The sequence below is a fragment of the Penicillium expansum genome (assembly GCF_000769745.1).
Source record: "Penicillium expansum strain MD-8 chromosome Unknown contig254, whole genome shotgun sequence".
In the NCBI taxonomy this organism is placed as follows: domain Eukaryota; kingdom Fungi; phylum Ascomycota; class Eurotiomycetes; order Eurotiales; family Aspergillaceae; genus Penicillium; species Penicillium expansum.
The window spans coordinates 71,283-98,041 of record NW_015971250.1 but is presented as its reverse complement, the minus strand read 5'-3'; the positions used below and the strand labels follow the sequence as shown (position 1 = coordinate 98,041).

Here is a 26,759-nt window from a genome sequence, read left to right as displayed (position 1 = left end):
ATTTCTCCTTCAGATTCTTCTCTCTTTACTGTTTCTACCCTCGAAGTTTTATGTATGCCTGACTTTAAGCTCTCCGCAACTTTGGAGGGCCACGGCGATGATGTAAGGCTCCTGGTCCCGGCGTCTGTACAGATGCTATTGACCGCGCTTCCAAACCACACAGACTACTCACACTGTTTTGACTGATTTAGGTTCGCGCTGTGGTCTTCCCAAATCCTAATGTCGTTCTTTCTGCCTCTCGTGATGCAACAGTTAGGCTCTGGAAGCTCGTCTCTACTCCACCTCCCGCATATGATTATACCATCGCTGCACATGGTAGCGCCTTCATCAACAGCCTAGCCTACATTCCTCCCACATCCGAGTTCCCCGAGGGGCTTGTTCTTTCGGCTGGACAAGACGCAATAATTGAAGCCAGACAGCCCAGTAAGGGTGCAGATGATAATGCGGACGCTATGCTTCTAGGTCACGGCCACAATGTCTGTGCTCTGGATGTGTCCCCGGATGGGAAATGGGTCGTCAGTGGCAGCTGGGATTCTACCGCCCGGCTATGGAGGGTTGGGAAATGGGAGTGTGATGTGGTACTGCAGGGACACGAGGCAAGCGTCTGGGCCGTGCTGGCCTATGATGAGAACACAATCATCACGGGTATGTAACCCTTCATACGGCCCTAACTCGTCATAAATGCTAATGTGACCACAGGCTGTGCTGACAAAATGATTCGGGTATTCAATACCTCGGGAACTCTTCTTGGAAGCGTACAGAACTCAAACGACGTCGTCCGAGCCTTGTGCAAGCTTCCTGCCTCGAACTCTACAGGAGCCCACTTTGCCTCGGCTAGCAATGACGGAATTATTCGTCTTTACACACTGCAGGGTCAACTCGTCGCCTCCCTGCATGGTCATGAAAGCTTCATTTACTCCCTTGCTGCGCTCCCATCTGGCGAGCTGGTGAGCTCTAGTGAAGATCGCACTGTGAAGATCTGGAATGGGACCCAATGTGTGCAGACAATCACTCATCCTGCAATCTCAGTGTGGAGTGTGGCAGCTTGCAGTGAGACCGGTGATATTGTCACCGGTGCTAGTGACCGCATTGCTCGTGTTTTCAGCAGAAGCCCTGACCGTCATGCTGCCCCGGAGGCCATACAGCAGTTTGACCAAGCTGTCAAGGAGTCGGCTATCCCAGAACAACAAGTTGGCAAGATTAATAAGGAAGAGCTGCCTGGTCCGGAATTTCTCAAACAAAAGTCTGGAACTAAGGAAGGTCAGGTCCAAATGATCCGAGAGCCTGGCGGTACCGTCAGTGCCCATACCTGGTCGTCGGCGACACAGGAATGGATTGCGATTGGTATGGTAGTGGACTCGGCTGGAAGCAGTGGCCGGAAGACCGAATACCATGGTCAAGATTACGATTATGTCTTCGATGTTGACATAGAGGATGGCAAACCTCCGCTAAAACTGCCATACAATGCCTCGCAGAATCCATATGAGGCTGCCACTAAGTTTATTGGAGACAATGAACTCCCTATGACTTATCTGGACCAGGTTGCCAACTTTATCACTCAGAATACTCAAGGTGCCACCATTGGGCAGACTCAGGAACCTGAAGGTGCTGATCCTTGGGGCTCAGACCGACGTTACCGTCCTGGAGACGCTGCGGCGACTGAAGAGCCGCAAACACCTGCTCCCGAGCCACGCCCTAAAGTGCTACCTCAGAAGATCTACCTCTCCATCCGCTCAGCAAATCTCAAAGTTATTACGAAGAAGCTTCAGGAATTAAACGCGAAACTCGTGTCTGATGGATCAAAAGATGTGGCTTTAAGCCCCTCGGAAGTGGAAACGGTCGTTGCCTTGTGCGGTCAGCTCGAATCTTCCCAACAGCTTCAAGCATCACCCGAGGTTGAGTCAGGAGTGCCATTGATTTTAAAGATTGTCACAACCTGGCCTGCCGCCAACCGACTCCCTGGCCTAGATATTCTCCGTCTACTAGCCGCTGCTGTGCCATATACAGCATCCGCCGAGTACAAAGACGAAAATGTCGTGTCGGGTGTGATATCCAGCGGTGTTTTTGAATCTCCTCTCAACGTCAACAATGCAATGCTTGCAATGCGAACATTTGCTAACCTATTCGAGACGACCGCCGGCCGAGATCTGGCCATCAGCTCATTTGATGAGATCCTGGCAGGAGTGAAGTCCGCCTTAGCCAGTAGTGGAGAGTCACCAAACCGCAATCTTACCATCGCCATCACGACACTCTACATCAACTTTGCAGTTTACCTTACCTCCGAGGGGAGGAACCAATCTCCAGAATCTGCTGAACGGGGTCTGGTCCTCCTAGAGGAACTGACTCGGATCATAGCTGCAGAGAAGGACTCAGAGGCGGTTTACCGAGCACTAGTTGCGCTTGGCACACTGGTGACAGCGCTCGGGGAGGAGGTCAAGAGTGCTGCTAAGGAGATCTATGAGATTAAAGGTGTTCTCGCGAGAGCCTCAGCCTCTGGCCCTGGAAAGGAGCCGCGCATCAAGGGCATTATTAGCGAGATCCGAGAGGCTCTCTGAGAGTGCGTGCTATTTTTTATTCGGTATGCATCGTTCATAGATGCGTTACTTCCTTACGACGACAACGTGATTCCCATACAAAGACATTTTTTTGCCTTCTCTTCCACTTCGTAGTAGATAAATCGTAAAATGTTCTTTCATTTTCTAATCAACTAGCGTTCTCAACAACCCATCTACTCACTCTCTTACAATCTCCCCTCCGCATCAACCCCAATCTCTAAAACCTGATCAACACCTTGATACTTAGGCAAATCAAGCCCATACTTATCAGCAAGGTTCTTCGTCAAAAATCTACCACCAATGAAATGCCTGCCCCGATAAAACGCCACACACGGCTTGGGTGCAGACAGACTGATCAGGGCATGCGGCATGAACTTCGCACCGGGTCCCTCTTTCGGCGGTCCGCTCTGGATATCCCATGAGCTGGGCGCATCGACACTCAGCACCTGGACGTTAGCGGCTTCAATTTGCGAGACGAATTCACCGAAGGGATCGCGCAATGCTCCGCCGAAGGAGAATCCAAAGATGGCATCTACCAGGAAGTCTGTTGACTTTAGCGCTGTCTGAAAGTCGTCTATAAAAGGGACCGAGAGGTTTTCGAGTTGAGTTTTGAGGCGCTGGGTTGAGTTAGCTTTGCTAAAGCTCTTTTTGTGCTTGGGGTTACGTACTTGGTATAGCTCGTTTTTGCCCTGTTTTGGGTAGTACACCGATGGTGTGTAGCCGAAGTGGGCTAGGTGCCGAGCGGCTACGAGGCCATCTCCTCCTGGGGATTTGTTAGGTTGTTGTTGCTCGGAATGGTAAGACTGGAGTTGCTTCTCACCATTATTGCCTGGTCCGCACACAACTAGGATATTCTTGCCTGCACTTGGGGGATGGACTTTCCATACTGGTTGCTCGTTGTATCAGTATGGCCTAAAAGCATGTTCAAGATCGATGGAGCTTACCAGCCTGCGAGACAGAAAGGCCCGCTAGCTCCATCAACTGATCTAGAGACCAGCCGCCGGTCTCCATGAGGTCTTTGTCCAGTGAGGCGGCATCCTTGGCTGAAATTGCCTGGAATATTTGTCAGTTAATATGTCGTTGGAGTTAATAACAGACAACTATACTTTCAGAGACATTATTGCTGGCTTACTGTAGCGACGAATGGAGAGAGGTAGATGAAGATGGGTGAATGTAGAACGGATCATGTAAGTATTTCAATGATAGAGCTAGTCTTTCGGCTAATTGAGTAAATTGACAGCAACGGTGCAAGCCAAAGTGACAGCCAGCTTCGAAGTAGATCTACTGAGGGTCCTCACATCATTACATCATATATGCGCTAGTCTATATCTGGCTATGTCGGATAAATAATTGTTCCGCACCTCCTCGAACTTTTGCGGAGGGCAGACGGGATCATCAAAAGAACAGTCTTGCGCTCTCTTCAATTGAAAAGTATTACACACCCGCCCAAATGGTTCTTCGGATTCGACTCGCCCGCTTCGGCAACAAGCACAACCCTTTCTTCAACATTGTCGTTGCGCAAGCCCGGTATGTGGTTTTTCCCCTGTGAATGGATACCCCCGATACGCTCCAACCCTCATTGCCAGGCTAGAGAGTGCTTTAATCCATTGTGCACTGAATCTTCAAGAAGAACTGAAATTGACCTTGTTGTATTCAGCTCCGCCCGCGGCGCTAAGCCCCTCGAAGTCATCGGCACCTACAACCCCATCCCAAAACGTCCCACGAACTTGTACGAGAATACCGATGCCCGCCCATATAAGGAGATCGCCCTCGACCGGTCACGCGCAAAGTACTGGCTCGGTGTTGGTGCGCAGCCTAGTGATCCTGTCTGGAAACTGATGGGCATGGTAAGCCTGACCCTTGTTTTCTGCATCCGCGAGAGTTTTGAGAATCGGAGGATCCAAGGAAGATGGGCGGCTATTGTCGGATCTGCATTTTCAGTAGATCATATGGACTGATGGGAATTACGTTGTTATTATACGGACTGCTTTTGCTAACTCTCGGACCTCTTTCTAGGCCGGTCTTGTTGCGCCCAAACCTACTACTTTTGACAAAGCTTGATTCAGCTTGTCTGACTACTGTCTGCCTGGGTGGCTTGTGGCATGCTTGACCTCTATGTGGCTTTCCAAGGTTCTCCTCCCCGACATTCTTTGTGTACTCGGCCAGGCAACATCCGAGAACCCTAGAAAGGTCAAGGCATGGCACCATCAATGACGGGTCGGAAGTCGCGCTGTGTTTCTTTTATTGTTTCCTGATTTTGCTGGCATTTTTGGCGTTATTGAGTTGCCTTGTGGGAAACCCTGTATATTATGTGGCAGCCTGACTGCTCTGACTCTACGCGGTAGATGAGCCGCAGCATGAATATCTATTGATACGACTTGACTTTGTGCTCTATGGCGAAGACCACGTGTTGCCTACACAGGTAGGCACGTACTCCGTACCGAGGTAGGCTATGCGTTACAAGCATACTTGCCTATAAACTGCTCATATATGCCTACATTGTAGAGTCATGAGGTAGACAGATGCTACCAAACCCTACTCAAATGAAGTAAATTTTAAAATGCATCGTAAGATACCCTTGGAAGCCGATCGCATTTGTCAGTACTGAAAGCCAAAACATTTGACGCGGCTATGACCAGTTCAGGCACACGTTCTGGAGAAGGAGTGATAATAAAACCCCCTAAGCAGTAGCTTCTCTCCACGGCCCAACCAAATGAGCCAACGCCCCCTCGATAAGTCGAAGTCATTTCCCCGTGGCAGCCAATCCCATGTGTTGCCGGGGTTGAACTCGTGGCAATTGGTCAGTGACCCTGGAGGATCGCCAGTTTTTGACTTTTTAAATTCCATGGACGTGTGCGATGACCTTGTATTAGTTATAAAATGGTGTAAAGGACAATATAGGACATATGGAATATGAGGTATTCAATATTAAGCCGTTGGCTCTTACGATCTAGGCTGGTTAACGGCAGTTGTAAATGTACAATATGTATTCAACCTTGGAAGGGTTCGTCCAATAAACTGTCCTAGAGGTATTGTATGGATTTGATACCGGGTAGGGATTACCTCTTCTGCCGAGTCTACAACAGTCTTTCAAGTAAAACTAAAACATCCCTGTGATATATGTGAGCTTCATTTCATTGAGCCCCAATCGCGTGCAGAGCCGGGGTACGGCAAGCCGCATAGGCACTTACTTGCATGGCCGGTGCTTTTCCAGAAGAGACAGATTCATGATCCACCCGTCGATCTTCTAATATATATGTACGGAGTATGGAGTATGGAGTAGTACATATAGAAACAGAAAACAAAGAAACACAAAAAAAAACAGAAAAACAGAAAACAGAAAAAGAACAAAAACCGGGGGACATTCCACAATCACCTCAAGTCACCTCGGGGCACGCACTTGGCATCTCTCTGCATGCGGTCAGTTTCCAGGGCCAAGGTGTAAGATTGGGTAAAATTAGTGTAAACTAGTGTAATATTATGGCCATGTACTGTCATATACCTAAAGGTACATCCATTAATAGTATGATCCACATATAAACCCCTGTACCTCCACTGTCACATACCTGTTCCCAATTGAGTCGCGTCGTGAAGGGCAGATCCATGGATCTGGCACTTGTGGACTGGCACTCGACCGTTCCGGACTCTTTTCTTCCCCCCCTCCCCTGCACTCTCTCTCTCTCCTTCATCCCCTCCTTTCAAACCTTTTTCCCTTTTGCATCCATCTCACCCATTCTTGTCAATTTCCATCCTTATCTCAATCGTTTTCAAAGCGCTCATAGTCCAACTGTCGCAAATCCGATGAGACACTATCCGAGTACACTCGACTTTCGACCGAATCGCTAATCGCCTTCGCCTTCGCCTTTTCATTTCTATCGTTGCATCGCGTTTGGTGTACGATCTCTTGTCGCATTATCGATCACTGCTCAGAACTCCAACTTTCCGACTCCCGCGACTCCTTTTTTTCCTACCTGGACTATCTTCCCCTGTGTGATCGCGAACCCCCGAAAGGCGAAAAAAAAAATTCGAAAAATTCATATCTCGTGGAGGGATGAGCGGCAGCTCTAGCCAGTCTACTCGTACGAGTCCCGGCTCTTTTGGAACTATACAGCTCACAGAGTCCGTGTCATCTGGTTCGCCCCCACAGCAGTCACTCTCTTCTTCGCAGGTGCCTTTGACGGCTCAGCATGCGATGTCGACCGACGTGTATAGTCCAAATGCGTCGCAAGCGCCTTCATCTATGAACCCATCTTTCACATACCCCTTTTCCCCTATCGGTACAACAGCTTCATTCGATAACAACATGCGCTTGGGCGATAACGATCGCAACCTCCAGGGCCTGAATGGCCTGAATCGCGGAAACGGAGGCGCGATTCTCATGCGCAAACTGCCGCGAAACACCAGCCGCGAAGCCCTGCGCAGCATGCTTCTTTTCGCCAAAGACTTTGTTGATGCGGACTTTGTGACCTTGGACCTGCCAGAGGATGACGGGTTCTTGACCGCGATCGCGCGATTCATGACTTTGCCAGCTGCTGAAGAGGCCAGATCCCTTCTTGATGGCAAACCGAACTCCAAAAATGACGCCAACATGGTTGTCGAGATGTACCCCAGTCCGATGGCAGCGAATCTGTCGAACACGCGCCGTAACACCATCGATCACACCGCGAGTCGTGCGTTAATGGGTGCCTCGAACGGTCCCCTCGCGCGTCAATCGTCGCGCTTCAACGGCACTTTCCAAAGCTTAGAGAGGCTCTCCAACGCCAACCCCAACCAGCCTATCGGCGAAGGACTTCCTCCGACCTCTGAATCAGGCTCGCGTATGCACAGCCTTTTCTCTCCACAATCTCCGATCGGAAATGGCATTGATAACCTCCCACGTATAACCGGAAAGTCTATGATTGACGAAGACCCGGACGAGGAGACGGGCGAGCTGCTCAAGGATCCGGTAGGCTATGCAGAGAATGGCCATTCTACCAATATCTCCGCAGGGCGCCGGGCCACCAACCCACAAATCCCGACCAACCGCTTTGCCAATATGTCCCTTTCGACCAACATGTCCTCGCCGCCTTTGCAGAACTATCCCGGGGGTGGCGCACAGCGCATGGGCGGTGGAACACCGACGTCTGCGTACCCGAACCAAGGCCATAGCTTCCCATACAACGCTCAGCACACACCACGCCACAGCCTCCCTGCTGCGAACCCGAATGACCTGAATCCTCCTTGCAACACTCTATACGTGGGCAATTTGCCACCCGACACTTCCGAAGAGGAACTTAAAGCCCTTTTCTCCAAACAACGCGGGTACAAGCGACTCTGTTTCCGAAACAAGCAGAACGGCCCCATGTGCTTTGTAGAATTCGACGAGGTCGCCATGGCCAGCAAAGCCCTTAATGAGCTGTACGGCTACAAGCTATCGAACAGTGTCAAGACTGGCATCCGTCTCAGCTTCTCAAAGAATCCTCTGGGTGTGCGCTCTGGTCAACCCGGCAGCATGAACTCGTCCAACGCGACCTCTGGACAGGGCCCAGTTCCTGGAGGCAGCAGCTTGAGTGGAATCCACAACAACATGTTCTCGGCTGTCAACGGTCCCCCTCCTGGACTGGCAGCACCACCTGGTCTTGGCATGCCCATGCCTGCGCCGCCGATGCGCAATGGCACCTCCATGCACACCCCGATCAATCCGCATGCTGGAATGATTGGCAATGCCGCATACAACCCCAACTCGGGCCTGGGGATCCGAAACGGAGCCAATTCGATGATGTCGCCGCCGCCCCCTTCTAATCCCGGCGGCAACAACAATGCGGCACCGAACCTGAACGGCTATAATTCCTTTTACCCTGACTACATGATGGGCCGCTAAGCCCATTCAAGCGTTATATTAAGATAATGCCCGGCATGTTTGAACGAACTGGGATATCTGGCGCATTTGGGGATCTTCGTTTCGTGAGCTAGATCAGCATTCGGCGGCTGCATAACTCTCGGGAGTATTGTTTCGGATTTGCTTTTCTGTTTTTTTTTGCTCCCCTTCTTTTTCTGCCAGTCTTTTTCTTGGCTTTTCATCTTTCAGTTGCATGGGAACCTGGGCGCTCTTACATTCCTTTTTTTGTTATCTTTTTTTCATTGGGAGGATTGCATTTCAGGTCATTGCCAAACTTGTATTCTTATCTGGTCGGTGCGAGGCGCTCGAGAGCGCGTTTGTTTCTGTCGCCCATTGCGTTTTGTTCACACCTTCATACCCTCGTGATTTCTTGCTTTCGTTCTTGATTATCTCGCTCGTTTATCCTGACTCAATAGGCAATGCACACAAATGCGTGTTCGTTGTCTCTGCCCTAATCAGGATCTATATGAGCTGTTATCTACTCTATTCCACGTGATTCCCCCTGTTTGCTACATCTATCCCCTGGATCTTTCTCGATGCATCGTCTGCGTGGATCGGAAAGGATTTTGCTGATTTACTTGCTTTCTCTATTGCAATGTGTGTTTATTTCTATGCAAGTACGAAAAAAGAAGGGTCTTATGTGGCTTTCTTTAGCTTCTCTTCTAATATCTCTCTACTCAATGGCATGAGCTACGAAAGGATATGACATCGGCTCACGTCGACCACATATTGTCCCAGGCGTTCGCGTTGGTTTTATTTCTCTCCCGCCATATTCCTCACATCCCGGCGGAGACGAAGGCGTCTGGCCCATGCATTTTGCTCGAAAGCTCTTCTCTCATCTTGCTTGCATTGCCACTCGTTTTGCTTTGGGTCTGGCTTACTCTGATTTTCCAGAAGAATGAGGAAATGAGGCGTGTCTATTATTTTTTTTAACTCTTCCTCTAACCCCGTCTTGCTTGGGGGTATGATACCGATACATTTGCTTCGATCTGTACTTGATACAATGAACTGGGTCCAGTCACCCTGGAGAACGGACCCATTTAATCCATTTATAATGATATTAAGGTCTAGTAACGAGCTATCATGAGACTTTTTTACGTCCTTTTGAGCGACTCTTCATATTTTATAGTATCTGTCGAACGAATCCTGCAAGACGTCTGCTGTAAGAATAAATATACTCAGCATTAAATGTCGAATAGCTATTATTATGTTGTGAGTCCCAATATAAGGAATGGAACGGAACCTTGGAAGATGTTTACTTCGGCTGTATACAGTGGAGATTGGATCACGTGATGGCACTACCGAGAAGTTTCTTCCCCTGCAGACACCTACACCTCCCGCTCCAACCCGGCAACCTCCCATCTTCAATTATTGCTGCAAAAGGGTCAATGGCAGCTGGAACTCCTTGATTCTTAATATCTAGCGCCTTTCATAAGCTTGACATTAGACTCGTCCTCCCATTACCCCATCATATCCTCCAAGATGCCACCCCGGATACAGAGCCGTGTGTCCAACACCCTTCTTCCCTACCTCACAGCTACCTCCTCTTCCTCATCATCACTTTCCTCTCTTCCTTCATTATCCTCTAAATCATCACAATGCATTTCCCGTCAGTTCTCTGCCACGGCAGCACCACAGGCACAGACCAAGCTCCGTCGGCAGATGTTCGAATGGCTTGAAAATGAGGGAGCCGTTCTCAAGCACCATATTCCTGGAGAAACCAACTATGTTACTCGCTTAAAGCAGCGAGGTAACGAGGGTACAGAGAAGCCTCGTCCCTTCCCAAACAACCAAAATTTCTTCAGCGAGCCTGTCCTCAGTGAGGAGCTACGGAATGAGGTCTATAACCGCGTCGTTGAACAGAAGAAGAGCCCCCGCGTGGTTAGCGTGGAGCTTGGAATCGATATGAAGCGTATTGCTGCTGTCGTGAGATTGGTAGAATTGGAGAATAGGCAGCGCGCACAGGTAAGAACATCTCTCCTTTCCGCTTTTTTTCCGCCTTTCCTTTCGGACTTTGCTTCGACCCTCCACGCATATGATGAGTCACAAAAAATCGATTAGTCTTGAAGACACCCACATGGTTAAACCTTACTTTTTGAACTGAACTGTGTTACCCTTACATTTTGAATTCCTATCAAGTTTTATTTGGTCGCGTGACAAGAACTGACGAATCTTGAATTAGGGTAAACCCCTAGCACTGCCATATGCCCGGGCCATCCACGAGATGGTCCCCATCACACCCCTCGCTGAGAAAGGCGAGCGTCAATCATACCACGAACCCATCAACGATCTCCCGGCCCACCCCCTGACAGGCTCCCAAATCTTCTACCCAGTCCCCGAATCCCGCTCCTTCAACCGTGTTGAGGCGGGTCGCGTCTTCTCCGGCGCCCCAGCAATGGAGCACTCCGAGGCCGCGGAAATCTCACACCCCTCCGATCTCACCGAAAAGATCATCGAGGACCCCAACTCCATCGCCTGGGTCGGAAAGGGTGCCAATGCCCGCCAGATCCTGCAGCCTGCTGACGTGCGCATTCCTCACCCTCATCTGGTTGCTTTGGAACGTGACCGCCTGGCGAACCCCAACGAGCGTCGGGCTGTTTCGGACCTCCAATCCAAGAGACTCCAGCGCCAGGATGCGATTGAGAAAGAGCGTCGTGAACGCATCCAGGCTCGCCGTGAGAAGAAGCTGACTGTTGTCACCCCCGAGGAGTCGCGCTTCGATTACCGTATCAAGGATACTATCTACACTACGGAAACCACTGGCGCCGATGGCCGTGGTTCCAAGGCTGTTGGTCGTCGCTACGGTGTCCCCCACCGCGACCGCACACGCGGCGAAGTCAAGATTCCAACCAGTGTGGAGGCTTGATTTTGAGATGGTCCCGGCAGGGGCTGTTTCTTTGTTCTTTTTCTTGTGTTTTTCAGCAACTTTCTCGGCTACGGCCTTTGTAATTTTACTTGTACGCATACTCATCCATGGATGTATGAAGGAGGCTTTCGCTTATGTAACTATATACCGGATAATGCCTGGAAACTTGAAATCTTTTCCTTTCTATTTTTGTGCTCATCTCTTGCCTCTTACTTCCCGTGTGGATGGTCTTCCTAGATATTCCTATCCTTATCAGTGCTATAGCTGGAAGGACAGGAAGAATTGACCACGAAATATGGAGTGTATGCGGTGAAAAACATGTACAAAATATATACCATGTGCTTGTATGGCTAATAGAACTTGAGATATATAACATCCAAGGCATAGGTCCCCTCGTAAAGTATTCCTTTTTCAATTTCTATTGCACGTATTAGCTTCATCTCTTCCTATCCAGCATATTAATCAGCCTTTTACAAGGAGATACTCTCTCCCCCATATTAAATGAAACCTCTCGTATGATAATACTATCACCATCAACCTGGAAGACCAGGTAAAAGCTCCCAAGAACGTGACCGACTGTAGTTCCTCCAACAAATATGCGGCTTCGCTTCATACAAGCCCGCAAAACTCTTGACACGCCTCAGATGATGCTTCCCAGGAGCGTTTTCTTTTGATTCTATAATCGCCTTGTCGAGAATCACGCCACCACCGATATTCCTCAGACGCGTTTCAAGATCAGCGAGTTCCTCCCTAGCCTCTCGCTCGTCCATCTCATATCCATCCTTTTCATCTTCGTCTTCATCTTCATCTTCATCTTCGTCTTCATCTTCGTCCGGAATCCACCGCTCACTACCTTCACGCAAATACATTGTCCTGTTTGCCTTTATGGCTCTCGCCACGTGCGTGCAAGCTGTTTCGAGATAGAATAGTCTCATCTCGTCTTCAGCAGAGGCAATATTCACCAAGTGTACAGCATCTTTAACATGCTCCTTCGCAAAGAAGATATCCGCAAAGTCCATTTCTTCATCCGAGTTGCCACAACACTCACATATGCAGTTGGCATAGGCCATAGCAATGAGAAGCTTCCGCTGATGGAACCTCCCGTTGTGTAATGCAATATCGCTCAACATAATTAGGCCTTGGTAAAAACCGTGGCTAGGATTGGCGAAGCACCGTGCTGCAGCATCGTCCCATAGTAGCTCCGCTGCTGAACGACTCCCAGCCTTGAGAGAGAGCCCTGCAAGGGTTCTATACAATTCAACGGCCTGCCATAGCCCGCCGTTTGTACTGAGAATCGTGTCGATGGCTTTGAGAAAGGGCAACACCATTTGACCACGGAATGAAGGGACGTGATGGCCGTCAACATAAAAAGCCATATCTCTCCACCAGTCTGCTTCTGCTACTAGATATTCGTGTGTTTGGTATGCCTTTAGAAGCGAAAAGCAGTGCAATATCTCTTTGTAGTTAGATCCAACGAATCCGACTTGCTGCAACTTGCTGACTAGGGGTTCGAGGTTGCGGAATCCCTTTGGTGCTATTTCTTTGTCCTCAAGTGATATTTTGTGCATCTCTAAGAACTTCAGGCACACTAACACAGATCGCTCGTATTCACCGATAAAAGCCAAGTCAATTGCTAGGTCATCGAGATCCCACAGGAAAGCGTGGCCTTCTTTGTTGACATCCAAGAGACAAGCATCATCTGCGGACTGACAGTACAATGTCATAGCTTCACCCATATTGCCTAATGCAGCAGAAGAAGCTGCGGCATATCGTTGAGTTTGTCGCCGCAAATGTATCTCATTCTTCTCCAAATGTTTTCTTTTACTGCAGCTCTCCAGGAATTTTAGGAGCTTTCGGCTGACAATAAGGCATTCACTTGGCTTGTTTAAAGAGAAAAGGATGTGTTGCTGGGTCTTGAGGCTCCATCGGACTGCCTTATTCGGCTTCGACCCCGTGCTCTCCCATACAGCCATGACTTGAGTCATCACATTTGCTGCATCTGTCAAGTTATTCGCCGAATAATATTCATCAGCGACCATTGTCAGTGCGTCCATCCTTAAACCGACTCCATCTCGAGTGCTGCAGAAAAATTCCCACAGCCGGCTTTCACTCTTATCACGGTCTTTCCCCGTAAGACTCCCCAAATCAAGTAAAATTGCCCTGGCATCATCGTGTTTCTCTTGTCGTATCAAGAGGCGCACGAGGTTTGTGTACGCAAAAATGTTTATCAGGTAGATTTGTGGTTGTGGACGGAGTCGCTGGGCGATCTGAATGCATCTGCGGAGTAGCTCTATTGCTTTCTCATCTTTTTCGGGCGTGACTTGGTACATCGCAGCTCCCAACTCCGCCAAGCTTAAGGATTCCCACTGATTACCTGTATTTGCAGTCTTTTGGGCTGCAATTGATGCCAGTCTCTCTGCCGAACAAAATTCTCCTTCGTAGTATGCCTTTCTCACCATGAGGAGCAGCACGGGGACGGGTAATGATGCTAAAGAAAGAGATACAACGTCAGCCATATTTCCGATGCCATGAAAAATGTTCGTGGCGGCATAGAGGCCCTTCGACAGCGTATCGACAGCATTGCCATGAGTCCTGGTCATGTATTGAGGCAAGGCCGCTAGGGATGGTCCCCCTCCCTCTCTGGCGACTATGTTCTTGCTGTTGTGGAAAATAGCGTTGGTAAAGGAATCTTTAGTAATAGAAAACACGTTGTAGGCAGAGGAGTTGTCGGTGATAGACTGGAATTCGGAATCGGTCCAATTTGGACCGGACATCAGCATAAAGATTGATGGAGATTGCCATGACTGGTAGCGGCCATCGTGAGCTCCAAAGCACTGCATCCGACGCTGAAGTTCTTTTTCGTACACTTCTTTTAGGCCCAGTGTCTCCCATGGGAATTCGACACACATTAGTTCAGTCCAGTGGCCAATTTCATTGTTCTCAGGAGTGCGCTGGAAAATGACGACCAGATACTCAATCAAAGCACAAAACTGAGGTGTTCTCATAAACTGCAACACATTTGACTGTGCCCAGCTAGTAAGCCCAGTCTCTATGACCCGAGAGAAATAGTAAGGGAGTAATTCTGTTGCGTAGGAAAAAAAAGGATACCTCGATGGTAATGTTAAGGCCCCATCATCCGTTAACGGATACCCCAGGTCCAGTAACTCGATATAGTTGAAACATGCAGAGCACATGGATAGCTGAGCTTGTGCATTGTCCACTCGAAAGTAGACTATATCCGAATCTTCGGCATGCCACTCACTTTCCGGCCGGGTAAAGAAGTCCGCCACCGAGTTGTGGATGAGATGGTATCGCCCTTCGGTAAGGCGAACAAATTCGCCGCAGGCATCTATGATGCCGTCCACTGATATCAAATCATCCTCAATTCTCCCCCCTCGATTCACATGGGCGGCATATGCATAACATAGTTCATCGGCCGTCAACGGCTCTGGGGAAGCAAAAATGGAGAATAATAGAAGTCGGGCTCGTTTCATTGAAGTTGATGGCTTCGTAGGGGTGCCTCCTGTCTTGGTCATCTGCTGTAGGAGCAAACGATGATACTGGCGGTCGAGGTCGCGGGGGACTTGGTTGAGAGTACTCCTTATCTCTTCCACGCTGAAGCACCGCCTGAGTTCTTTCGAAATAAGGGTCGTCCAGAGAAACATGACCTGGGACTTTTGTTCAAGACTCTTTTGCGCCATTGCTTTTATCTCCAGTGTTTGGATTGTGAGTGCACTATCCAACTCAGCAGCGATGAGTTTGTTTATGTCACCTCGGGTGAGATTCTCAATTAGCTCCAACTTAGGCGATGATCCCTTTAGAAGCGTGCGCATGGAGGCTTCACGGCCAGACATAAGCAAGTATAGCCTCGGGTGACTTTTGAGAATATCGAGAACAGTCCGCAGAGATCCATCGCGGTGACTATTCCAATCGTCCGTCGACTCGTCAATTCCGTCAATGATGCAGTATAGATCGGACTTGACAAGCCCCAAGACCCCTTGAATTGCCTTGAAGACGTTACTTTCATTGATACTGGCTTCGTTGATTAACGATCTTGTCAGCTGTCGAGTTTCACTCTCTGGGAGGCAACTCAATAATTGCCATAAGAGGGTGCGTAAGAAGTCCAATAACTTCCGCTGTGTCTCGCTCCCTGACCAGAACGAGAAGTGTGAGGCAATTTTGCCTCGGTCACGCAAATCTTCGGCGATAGACTTCACCAAGACTGATTTACCGCATCCTTTAACGCCGTGAAGGCAGAGTATCCGGCTCATATCGTCCCTTGGTGCTGATGCTTGATCATCTAGCCATTTGCTGAATGTATCATGCGACCAAATCCATTCACAAGTGTGTTCAAGCCTCTTGGGAATAAAACTATCCCCCGATGGTCGCAGAAGAGCACGCAACTTCAATCGTAATTCATCAGAGGAGATATCTAACAGTTCTAAACCATACTCAGTACTTTGATAGATTATAAAGCCACGAGAGACTTACCTTCGGATACCTTATCATTGTGATGAGCGATGATTAACGTGAGCGATGTCTTGAGCTGCGATAGAGAAACAAGTGACCCCTTTAGTGTCTTGTCCAGCCCAGTAGACAAGAGCATAGCTTTTCTAAAGAACCCTCGGGGTTCTTTCGCGGTCTTACTCTGTAGGGTAGCTTGGAGGGAGGAAAGCTCAGTTTTCAGCTGGGTAAAGATGGGCGAAAGTCCCTGGAGCTGAGACAGACTGAGAGGACTCTCTTTCCACCTATGTTGCACATCTTTCAGAATCGATTCGATGTCTCGAAGCTGTAAAATCAACTCTGCGGCTGCCTTTGCCGCATGTTTCTTCTTTGAGAATCCTCGAATAGCGGTAGTCAGCCACCGAACCATCTGAAGCAGGCTGGGGATTGCCCCGATGACCCCGACGACCTCCATGGCCTATCGAGATGCGTCCGAGTTCAAGATTTGGGAAAGTATTTAAATTTAGTATATATCCACGGGTGTAGATCTATCTATGTGTCAGGATTCTTTTTCAGCTGGGGGAAAGGTGAGAGGCTAATATCACCCAGGCGCATAATAGCTAAGCCACTGACGCGAGTCACGAGTGTTTTATACACCTGCAGTTTTACTATATACAGTTCAAACTGTAACTAATTCTCACTATCGGAGCTCTGAATGGATGAATTCTCAGCCGTTTACTTAAAATCTACGTGTCATAGTAAACAAGCGTGTTTATACATTTTACACCTCTTCACTGCCATGTTTTGTGGCTAACACTGATAACGGGGAAATAAGAGGTCGAAAAAGAATGTCTGAAAAGACTACTAGAAAAGAAAGATTACAGGATAAATTATATATTATAAACACCAACGAAATAGAGATAGTAAGCGGTTAGTTTACAACTAGAATATGAGGACCTGTGAAAATGACGCCGAAAATGACGCCGAAAATGACCACTTTTGGCCCTAGAAACAACCGCCTTTCCACCCGTACGGCCGTGATATTTGGCGCCCGTTTAATAGTTCTGCCCTTGGATTTCACCTACCACTAAAATGACGCCGAAAATGGCTCCCTTTTACAGTCCCGCCTAGGCGCCCTCGCTTTTCGTTTTACCTAGCCGGGCGCCTATAAGATACTAGATATTTTCCCTTGAGCGTTTGGATCGCTGTGGTTTTTCTTTTCTGCAGCCTCTATTATATGCTCGAGAAAGTTGATTTTCCCTCTAGGTGTCTATTCTACGTGCACTTGCCAACTTGGTCGTGAATGCCGTCCAGGTTCTATGCGGCTCTTGGGACAGTATGTCACCCTGATCAGTATTTTAGCGGCGATACTAAAGGTCCAGATCCTCTCCTTCAGCGTTATATATAACTGAAGTATATTTATGGCACCTTGCTTGGCAGATCTGCATAAGAAAAAAAAAAGGGAAGAACTGAAGGGCAAAGAAATGAGGACAATGCTTGAAGATAAAAGGCCCCTAAATCGAAGCAAATAAATGACCAACGCTTTAGTGAGAGATAATACAGACATCATAGGATTTGAACTATGTCTGGATATTATCATCAACATTCTTCGATAGGTTTGTTCATCAAAAAAGCGAAAGTAACAATTGTCTTGCAAATGGCACAGAGGATAATCGCAAATGTGGAGTTGATAGCTGCTTGCGCAAAAGCTCCAACAAAACAACCCGCTATCAACATCAAAAGAAATACGACTCGTCGATTGCGCTGGCGATTCTGAATCTTCAGTATGCCCGGATCGGCTACAACATCTATAAAAGCTGCTGTAGCCATCGCCGTAGTAATATCCGTGATTTTGAGCGACCGGCCCAGGGCAACTTGTGCCCCCGAGGAAAAGGCCAAGAGGAAAATGCCGGCTAGGGCTGCTGGGCTGCCGCGCTGAATTGGCAGGCTGTACTGTATTGCGGCCGCTGCATAGATCAGTGCCGTTTGGAATGCACTGCTCGTAATCAGCCAGAGTCGCTTTCGAACGCCGAAGAAATTCCCGATTTGGCCAACAGCCCATCCACCCGCGAGGAATGCGCCGAGACTCATACCCACGTGAGACAAGTTATAAGCGCTGCCTTCGAGTTTCCCAGCCCCAATGGCGAGGAAAAGAGCATTCCCGGTCTGATTGGATGCGAAACAACCATAGTCAGACCATGAAGCAGCATCCTGAATTCCTGTGGCGAATGAAAGTAGGACTAGCTCGCTTTCTAGCAATAGATCCTCTCGAATATCGTCGGTCAGGTAAGGCCACACTTTGGGGGTTGGCGTGGAACTGCTCGCTATACAAGGCGTAGGTAGATTGGAGCTAGTATCCCCTACAGGATGCAGAATTCCTGAGTAATGTGTTCCTACTTGAGGTGGTTGCGGAGTCTCTTACCTAGGCATTTCATCTTTCCTTATATCAATCGTTGAAAAAACAATGGAAGTCCAGTTTATCTTGATCACCGACCCCAATGGAATCCTTTCCAGTACGTATGTTCCAGGGAAAAGCTGGAATACCAATATGATATTCGATTGATAGGAGTCCAAAATTTCCCGCTTTTAACTTCTACTACTCGCCTAGATTGACAGCACTAGTTTCATTGTACCGGGGTTTAATTTGCCAAGTCCACTCGGGGACTGAGTTTAGTTGTCCGAAGAATATTGTCATATGAGGCTTAGTTTAGACCTTCCACGAACTGTGCAGCCTGAGACAATGTTTAAGGTCCTCAACCACTGGTGACGCTGTATTTTCTACCAAAATACGCGTGTATTCGGCGGGCCACAGTGAATTTGGGTTTTCAACGATAGATTTTGAAAATCTTTCCAATTAGAACACTTCAAGGTCTATGTTTGGCTGCGAGGATAGCACATGATGATCATGCAATACCAGTTATGGGAGATATAGGCTTTGATATGGACTGAATTCATATGCGTGCTATATCAATGTACGATGCCGTGGTTCTCAAGAAAGCAAACAATTTTTGGGTCCCCTTGACATTATGTAACCTTTCAACATTCCTCAACCATTAGCATACCAGCCCACTCTCCTTTCAGCAAGCGAGATGAGGGTTCACTCTGACTTGAGTGTGATTCCAAAGACACCAAGAGAGCCACATGTGATCAGGAGAGGTCCCCAGATGGCAGGGACATATCGTCCTAGCAACAAATTTCTTCGAACGGAAACATATCGAGCAATAGAATAACCAAAAGACCACATGCTGATCGCCTGGCAAATGCGGCTGGCCACAAGATCATTCCTATACCCAAGCAGACACGATGTTTGTTCAGCCACTGAAGACTGTGCTGTGTTTGAGTGGTTTCTAGAGACAACTTCCATAGATGTCGCGGGGGTCGTGGTTGCCTCCTCACTATGTTTGCGGTTGAGAACATTGTCTATGAAATCGAGTCGAGTCAGAGCAAGCGACATGGCGGCAAAAGCTAGCCCCATACGATTCCAAGATAGAAAAGTGCGCTCGTTGGCCTGGTGATCGCGCAGTTGCGACCCATTGTTGGCTACCGGCCTAGGTAATAAGCGACGAAATAAGGGGAAGAGCATTATGTGAGAATCTTGGTTGTGCTGTAGCTTCTCGTGATCCAAGGGGATATGGTGGAATGGCTTTCTTGTCTATGGGTACAATAACGTGAAAGCGCGAGGAAAGCCGATGGAGTGGAGCATGTCAATGGGAATAAGTACTCATCTCAACTTTTCATATCATCGGCGCTCAAAACTCAAAAAGGATTCTCGCTGAATGAACGCCGACCCATACGCCAAACGCCGAACAAATAACTTAGGTTCCGGGGACCGACTTTGAAGCCCGCCCGATACGTGAAGTTCCCGAGAATTGAAGTCCCCGAACGCCTTGTTTGATATTAATTTTTGTCTCAGTTGCCCCGATGATAACGTTTTGATTTTCTTTAGCGGAAACCATAGTTGAAACAATATAAAATGTTAAATATATAATAAGCCTGATCAGAGAATCCACTCCATTCATTGTTCACAACGAATTCTTCCAGCAGCCTTTATATTGCGTCTGCTGCTCTCTATCTCTTGCAGGTCCTAGAAATGATTCCTCGAACACTTACGGTAGCGGCTTTTGTTCCACGGCCCTCAGCACTGAGCTATTCAACATCTCGAGGTTACGCCAAAGTCTCATTGAAAAGTACTATCGGCCACCAGCACCGCATTGCCGTGGTTGGAGCTGGTTCGGCTGGCCTTGCAATCAGTCATCAGCTCCTTCGGTCTGGCAAATTCTCCAAGAACGATATCGCAATCATCGACCCATCAACAACGCATGACTACCAGCCTGGGTGGACCCTGGTCGGCGGAGGTCTGAAAAACAAAAGCGATCTCCGCAAGCCACTGACCAGCTTACTCGACCCTGCCATCAAATTTTACAACGAAGGTGTGAGCTCATTTTCTCCAGCAGAAAATTCGGTCACACTGGGAGACGGCAGCGAGATTAGCTACGAGCACCTGGTCGTCGTGCCTGGCATCAAAATCAACTATGACAGCATCGAGGGCTTGCCCGAGGCTCTTGCCAACCCTGAATCTCTCGTATCCACCATTTACGGCTATGAAACCTGTGACAAAGTTTTCAACTCGATCCAGAAATTCCGAAAGGGCAACGCGATTTTCACTCAACCTACTGGCATTGTCAAGTGTGCAGGGGCACCACAGAAGGCTATGTGGCTCGCTTTGGATCATTGGAAGCGAGCCGGGGTTTACAACCCCTCAAGCCACATTTCATCGCCGATCAAGATAAGCTTCGCAACGGGCTTACCGGCCATGTTCGGTATACCTAAGTATAGTGCCAAACTGGAAGAATTACGCCAGCAAAGGGGCGTGGAAGGGCTGTTTCAGCATGACCTAGTTGCTATCCAGGGCAATACTGCGGTCTTTTCCTCTCCAGATGGAAAGGAACAGAGGAAGCAGTTTGATTTTTTGCATGTCGTGCCCAAAATGGGTCCTCATCTCTTCGTCAAGAACAGCCCCTTGGCAAACGAGGCTGGCTTGGTGGATGTCGATGAGTTCACCACTCGCCACAAAACTTATCACAATGTATGGTCTGCCGGTGATGCCTCTAGTCTGCCGACATCAAAGACGACCGCAGCAATCACGTCGCAAGCGCCGACCCTCGTCGACAATCTCCTCTTGGCATTGGAGAAGAAACCACCCCAGGCCACCTACGATGGTTATACCTCTTGTCCGCTAGTCACGGAGTACGGGAAAGTTCTTCTCGCCGAGTTCAAGTATGGTGGAGTGCCAAAGGAGACGTTCAGCATGCTTGGAATCGACCAGGCAGTACCCCGACGCGCATTTTACCATCTGAAAAAAGATTTCTTTCCATGGGTTTACTATAAAGCCATGGTTAAAGGCACTTGGGGCGGACCCAAAGGATGGATTCGCAAGCGTTGAGGGTGTGAAGTCCAGCTTTCTCATGGAAGCTTGTCAAGATATTTAGTTAATATCATAAGCCGATGTCAAGAATTTCACTGCCCAGCACGTTTGTGTTATTGAAGAATGGATTTTCCCTTGAATGCGGTGAGTGTTCAGTCTAACGCTCTGCATCCTATGGAATTAGGGAAACGCACGGGCTTCAGACTGTCGCCGCCGTGCGAAACATTTGGTGGCCACTAGGAACTCATTGGAGCTGTTCCCTGACATTTCCCTCTAGAACTATTATGCATTGCCCTGCAATTGTCTTATGATGGCCTAGGAAGCTATGGGCTTGCTCTTCAAGTCGGCGTTTACTTGCGGATAGCAATCGAATAGAATTTTTAGTAGTATATCCCAATTTCGAATAAATCAAAAACTTGCATTAATATACTGTCAGAAGAATATATGTATACCTTGGTCACTAATGTATTAAATTTCCCGAAACTCCTGAAATTAGATAGATTTCATATAAAATGTATTAGGCTATAAGAAAAATCTCATATAGACAACCGTTGCCGCAATATCATGTTGTAATTTATCCCTTTTACTACGTGATTTGGGGTGGACCACTCGGTAGTGAAATACGTTACTTATTGAAGGTTATGTGACAGCGTATTGGGGCGCTAAACACAAAGACACAAAACTAACCGCATGTAGTGATTCACAGGTCTGACATTAGTGCAGCCACAGTGGGGGGTGGTCATATCAATCCACTACTACTACTACTTATATTCCTAAACCAATAAATAATTCGTCAACATCATATGTCATTCATTCCAAGGCTAGTCCTGCAAGCCCTTAGAAACAAAAGAAGAAACCCGAAAATACGAAAACCCCGAGATATCAAAATCACAATGCACAGCGCCTCGTCGAGAAAAAAGAGCACGAGACATGTCCAGCAGTCCCACCATTCTATTCAACACCCTTCCATTGCTATCTTTCCATTCCTCTCATTCTCCGCAGTTAAACAGGTGGTCACATGGTCAACTCTCAACGAGCCTCCCCGACAGACCGACAGCGTCGCCTCTTCGTCCCAACCCATCCAGAGATCGCATCGGTCTCAGAATCATCTTCCTGAGAGGAAGTTTGGAAAATGGACCCGATTGAGGCGAGGGCACTTTGGAGCCATGAAGTTGTAGTTGGGGAGGCTGGGGATGATGATGTAGTTGGGGACTGCATAGTCGAGCTGGCTCAGCTGAGGGAGGGGTTGAGATAGCGAGATGCGGGGTATGTGGTTTGATGAGAGTAGATCTTATGGTAAATGGTATATGGTCTAGGAGATAATACTAGAAGATAGGCCAGTATTTAGGATGTATGTAGTATGTATGTAGGATGTACGTAGGATGTATGTAGGATGTAGCGTGTAAGATGTATGTAGAAAGTATGTAGAGGTTCGGGGGCACGGCATGGTATTTAAGGAATCAGACAATCCCATCACATGCAGGACAGTTCTCGTGGGAAAAGCAGACAAAGCCCATATCTAAATCACCTGCATAAGTACCCAAATCTGAACTTAATGGCATTTACTATCTTTTAAAAGCTTTTTAGGGTTACTCCTCGTACTACGGTCACGCTGCTCTCTCTTGATTGGTGCTTTGGTCACATTGTGCAGATCTATTAATTTGGACTTAAATATAGGGCTTGCGAATGTCTAATCCCCTTATTTGATTGGTTGCTAATGGACAAGTTCTTTACTTTTGAGAGACGTGGCATTTACCTTGGATCCGAGGGAATATGGAACCGAATACATTGTACATTACGTACAATGTAGGCCGTAGATGAGCTATTCGAGACATTTTCTTTGTCTCGCTCAGTGCTTCGGAGAATTTTGTGGACTTACTTTAATGGGGATACCTAGAAGAAGCCATAGATCGTACAACTTCAAAGAAAGGCTTCAGATAGACCAAGCAAATACTTTGAATACTATGGCTAGATATATCTGCATGAAATCATCACCTCTCAAAAATTGGTGAAATAAGTACAAAGTAGGAGGACACACCAGGCCTCCTTACTGGTAGTGGGAACAAACAAAGAAATGTATACAGTGAAAGACGGAGGCATGAGGACATCTCGTTCGTATATATGAGGATGTCCACTGCACGGAAGTTGTATGCAAAGAAAATACCGGGCGGTGGACAAAAAAAACCAGCCAGAGAAAAAAGAAAGTGCGTAGGCAGATGCGTATGCAGCCCAGAACAAGAAAATATATATCCATAGGGCCAAAAGAAAATCCCCAAGGGAAACCCTGTACTGGGTCCTCGAAGTGAAGTGCAAGCTACCATGACAAGAAGATGAAAGGATGAGATTGGAGGAAAAAGACACGTTGCTATACGGGGTATTCAATGGGAGAGACAAAAAGTCGAATCAAACAGATTGGGAAAAGACTATTGGAAGTGTGTAGGGACCGACCAACCAAGACAAGGTGACCCATCCAAAAACAAATCCGTTTTCATTCTTCCGGGGGCGCGGGCGTCTCATCACTGATTGGCGCTGCTTCTCCCGGTGTTGGAAACTGCGGACTCGAGAGCGAGTCTAAGCTGTCGGGACTGCCGCTACCCCATGAATCTTCCCGCATGATTTGCGCAACACCTGGCGGGCTTGGCTTAGCTTCGTGGTGATCGGACTTATTAGTGCGGGAGGCCGAGGGCGATGGGGGATCCACTTGTGGTGGTTCTTTACGGTGACCACCTTGCATCGGGCTGGCTGATGTATCAACAGCTGGCGAGGCGGGGCGAGGAGAGTCCAAGAACCCGCGCCATTTACGCCAGCCTTCAAAGTCAATCAGGGCTTGCATGCAGCCCCATTCTGTCACTTTCTGCTCAAGCCAAGGGAATCCAACGGGCTATTCGATAAATGTTAGCATACCGTTTGAGAAAAAAATGCTCACAATAGGGAGCGGGACGTACCTTGGTCAAGAAATCATTGCAGCCAGCAGCCAATGCCTCATGTCGGTCACTTTGCAGACTGCTAGCTGTCAATGCGACGATAATGACTGGACTCCGGAATAGTGAAAGATCTGGCAAAGTGTCCTCTTCACTGACCGTACGGTGAAGGCCTGGTCTTCTGTCCGCGGCAGAGGTATTCAACGCGCTGAAGCGGCCAGAGGCTGTTTTTGGGAAGACACCAATGCCGTTTAAGCGCTCCAGGCGCCGGATCTCCTTGGTCGCTTCCAGTCCGTTCATCACGGGAAGCTGGATGTCCATCAAAACCAAATGGAATCCACCTTGTCGCCATTTCCGCACTGCCTCTTCGCCGTTCATTGCGCATTTCCAGCGCACCTTCAACCTTTTCATGAAGGCCTCCAAAAGCTTCTGATTGATGATGTTGTCTTCCACGATGAGGACATTGATGGGCGGAACGGTGCCGTCAATCAACCCGCCAAACATAGCACCGGGAGAAGTGGCCGCCTTTGATTTTCGGACGACGCGTGGCGATGCAGTTGCCGGGGGAGTGTGTGATTTCACCTGCGGAGATTCTACCGGCGGTGCTGCCACCGGGGGTGTAGGCATTGCGGGAGCGGAGGGGGCCGGGATAGGTTGGGAATGAGGAGTAGCACCGGTTTCTATGGATGTCAGTGGCCATGTTGGGCAAAGGAAAGTTGTTTTAAAAACGTACCTGTTATGACAAGAGCTTGGGTGTTTTGGTTGTGAAGAATAGTAGGAGAATTGGTTTTGTGTCGTGTCAACGGAGGTCGTTGCTGGTGTCGTGCCCTGCGGCTTCCTGGGGATGGCAGTAAAGGAGCAACACCGGTGTTGAGAATGGAAATTGACGGCGCATTAGCTGGTATTGACGCAGCTCCCGAGTGTGAAGACGGTGTGCCCGCGTTCGCATTGACCGGTGGCATGAGAGGGAAGTAATCGCCATGCTCGCCGGGCTCCGAGTGGTGGTGTTGGTAAATCGAATGGCGCGGCGATGGCTTTGGGGTCCGGCGCGACGGAGCATCGATCACCAATGCTTCCTCGATTTTTTGTCCACCAGGGTAGTATGCATCGAGTATAGATGATAGGGCTTCCTCCGGGCTCAAGAGGCGCTCAGTGTGACCTGGTCGATTCGTACCTTCTCGTGGCGAGACCCGGATAGCAATATCGGGCGAGTCAAAGCTTCTCCCTAATGAGTTCCCGTATTTCATGATGACCTGGTCGCGTAGCTCATCTACCACCGCGTCCTCTCTGCACGGCACCAAGGTGGCCGAGCCACCGGGCCGTTTGACCCAAATCCGACGTGTAACCATCTCGCGAGGAATGAAGGGAGTGAAACCACTGTCCTGATCTCCCGAAGAGAAAAGACTTCCCTCCAGTAGCCCACTAATCAAGTGTTGGTGTGATGCTGGGAGAAGAGATTGACGACGGATCGCAAGGCTCGGGCGCTTGCTTGGGGGAGGGAAGTAGGAGGCAGAAGGTCGACGATCATTCGTAGGCCACTCAAGAACAGTATTTAGGGTCGGAGTCAATTGAGTCTCGGCTGGGATTGGAGTTTGAGCTTTCAAGTGTGTGGACTGGAAGGAGGTGCTATCGGAATGTTGAGGAGTCGATAACGGAGGGGTTTCAAGGGGAGACGGAAGATCGCCCGAGATGGGAGTTGGCAAGGAAGAATTGTATTGATCGGTCGACGGCGTACAATTGCGAGTTCCTGGGTGGTGAGGCCGTTCCGAAGGCACGGACACGGAGGAATCCGGTTCTTGGTTGGCCCCTGGGGATGGGATTTCCTCTATGTGACGGTCGCGAGGAGGACTGACCTCATCCAAATGGGTTGAAGATACGATGCTATAAGCCGGGGATTTGTTGGAGTCGAGAGGGCCCGAGGGGGGTTTTCGGTTGGAGTGGGCACTCGGGTCCGCATCCGCTTTTGGAGATAATCGTCCAAGCAATTTCGCCTTTAGACGTGATATCCGTTCTGACATCGTGGGTCTTCATGCCATTCTGAGAAGAGAGAAGTGGGAGAGAAAACAGATTTGTTGTTCTCTGTTCCCTGTTCTCTATTATTCTCCCGGATAAGAACAATCTGTACTTTTTCGGATACACTAATATCAATAGCTTCAAAACCAAAGAGGTCAAAGGTCAAAGAAAGTTGAGAGGGGGAAACCCTTTGAACTGTGACAACTTTGGGCAGTCACGTTAGTTGCTGATCTCCCGGCTAAAAAAGCTATGGCCTTTTTAAGGCTAATGTTGGACTACCCTGCAAGGATTGGGGATTTACTTGGGTATTTGGAGTAAAGAATACAATATCTAGCCATCTACCTATCTATTCGGGATTATTGGGCATCGAAATTGTGGAGTTCTTTCTATTCTTTCTCTTAGGCGACAAGGCATATATAGAGAGCTAAAATACAGTATACATCAGAGCCTTAAGCTTGTATATGGCAGTTTCATTTGCAAAATCTTCAGCGCTCGTGAGACTTGATTCTGAATCTACATCTAGACAGAGTTAGATCAACATGAAGGGTCCCTGATTCACAAAAAAACCATAAATGGTAGAATATAAATGGTGATGCATCCGACTTGAGCCCGATAACACGAGTCACATATAGCCACTACACAAAAGTCTAAGTGACAC

The 26,759-nt window shown here is 48.4% G+C and overlaps 10 protein-coding genes across 10 annotated transcripts; 6 read left to right on the top strand and 4 right to left on the bottom strand.

The window, feature by feature from the left end:
• Window positions 1–54: 54 nt before the first annotated feature.
• PEX2_072900 (WD repeat PLAP family protein) lies at window positions 55–2,555 on the top strand (the record flags this gene model as incomplete). The annotated part of the gene is made up of 3 exons (XM_016744560.1): window positions 55–102; window positions 192–645; window positions 700–2,555. 3 exons carry the CDS (start codon window positions 55–57, stop codon window positions 2,553–2,555), a joined length of 2,358 nt encoding a protein of 785 aa, XP_016600531.1.
• A 185-nt stretch (window positions 2,556–2,740) lies between these two features.
• On the bottom strand, window positions 2,741–3,673 carry PEX2_072890 (NADHX epimerase; the record flags this gene model as incomplete). The annotated part of the gene is made up of 4 exons (XM_016744559.1): window positions 2,741–3,172; window positions 3,224–3,441; window positions 3,500–3,608; window positions 3,662–3,673. 4 exons carry the CDS (start codon window positions 3,671–3,673, stop codon window positions 2,741–2,743), a joined length of 771 nt encoding a protein of 256 aa, XP_016600530.1.
• Window positions 3,674–4,005: 332 nt separating this feature from the next.
• PEX2_072880 (mitochondrial 37S ribosomal protein bS16m) lies at window positions 4,006–4,616 on the top strand (the record flags this gene model as incomplete). The annotated part of the gene is made up of 3 exons (XM_016744558.1): window positions 4,006–4,082; window positions 4,213–4,402; window positions 4,572–4,616. The coding sequence occupies 3 exons, from the start codon at window positions 4,006–4,008 to the stop codon at window positions 4,614–4,616; spliced, it is 312 nt and encodes a 103-aa protein (XP_016600529.1).
• A 1,990-nt stretch (window positions 4,617–6,606) lies between these two features.
• PEX2_072870 (Nucleotide-binding, alpha-beta plait) lies at window positions 6,607–8,415 on the top strand (the record flags this gene model as incomplete). The annotated part of the gene is made up of 1 exon (XM_016744557.1): window positions 6,607–8,415. The coding sequence occupies one exon, from the start codon at window positions 6,607–6,609 to the stop codon at window positions 8,413–8,415; it is 1,809 nt and encodes a 602-aa protein (XP_016600528.1).
• A 1,500-nt stretch (window positions 8,416–9,915) lies between these two features.
• Window positions 9,916–11,299, top strand: PEX2_072860 (mitochondrial 37S ribosomal protein mS45; the record flags this gene model as incomplete). Its single annotated transcript, XM_016744556.1, has 2 exons — window positions 9,916–10,398; window positions 10,616–11,299. The coding sequence occupies 2 exons, from the start codon at window positions 9,916–9,918 to the stop codon at window positions 11,297–11,299; spliced, it is 1,167 nt and encodes a 388-aa protein (XP_016600527.1).
• A 533-nt stretch (window positions 11,300–11,832) lies between these two features.
• PEX2_072850 (ATP-binding protein) lies at window positions 11,833–16,217 on the bottom strand (the record flags this gene model as incomplete). The annotated part of the gene is made up of 2 exons (XM_016744555.1): window positions 11,833–15,740; window positions 15,791–16,217. 2 exons carry the CDS (start codon window positions 16,215–16,217, stop codon window positions 11,833–11,835), a joined length of 4,335 nt encoding a protein of 1,444 aa, XP_016600526.1.
• A 2,622-nt stretch (window positions 16,218–18,839) lies between these two features.
• On the bottom strand, window positions 18,840–19,325 carry PEX2_072840 (uncharacterized protein; the record flags this gene model as incomplete). Its single annotated transcript, XM_016744554.1, has 1 exon — window positions 18,840–19,325. The coding sequence occupies one exon, from the start codon at window positions 19,323–19,325 to the stop codon at window positions 18,840–18,842; it is 486 nt and encodes a 161-aa protein (XP_016600525.1).
• Window positions 19,326–19,832: 507 nt separating this feature from the next.
• PEX2_072830 (NAD(P)/FAD-dependent oxidoreductase) lies at window positions 19,833–21,185 on the top strand (the record flags this gene model as incomplete). Its single annotated transcript, XM_016744553.1, has 1 exon — window positions 19,833–21,185. The coding sequence occupies one exon, from the start codon at window positions 19,833–19,835 to the stop codon at window positions 21,183–21,185; it is 1,353 nt and encodes a 450-aa protein (XP_016600524.1).
• An 875-nt stretch (window positions 21,186–22,060) lies between these two features.
• PEX2_072820 (uncharacterized protein) lies at window positions 22,061–22,345 on the top strand (the record flags this gene model as incomplete). The annotated part of the gene is made up of 1 exon (XM_016744552.1): window positions 22,061–22,345. One exon carries the CDS (start codon window positions 22,061–22,063, stop codon window positions 22,343–22,345), a length of 285 nt encoding a protein of 94 aa, XP_016600523.1.
• A 1,310-nt stretch (window positions 22,346–23,655) lies between these two features.
• PEX2_072810 (response regulator) lies at window positions 23,656–26,106 on the bottom strand (the record flags this gene model as incomplete). Its single annotated transcript, XM_016744551.1, has 3 exons — window positions 23,656–24,048; window positions 24,113–24,768; window positions 24,822–26,106. 3 exons carry the CDS (start codon window positions 26,104–26,106, stop codon window positions 23,656–23,658), a joined length of 2,334 nt encoding a protein of 777 aa, XP_016600522.1.
• Between the last annotated feature and the right edge of the window lie 653 nt (window positions 26,107–26,759).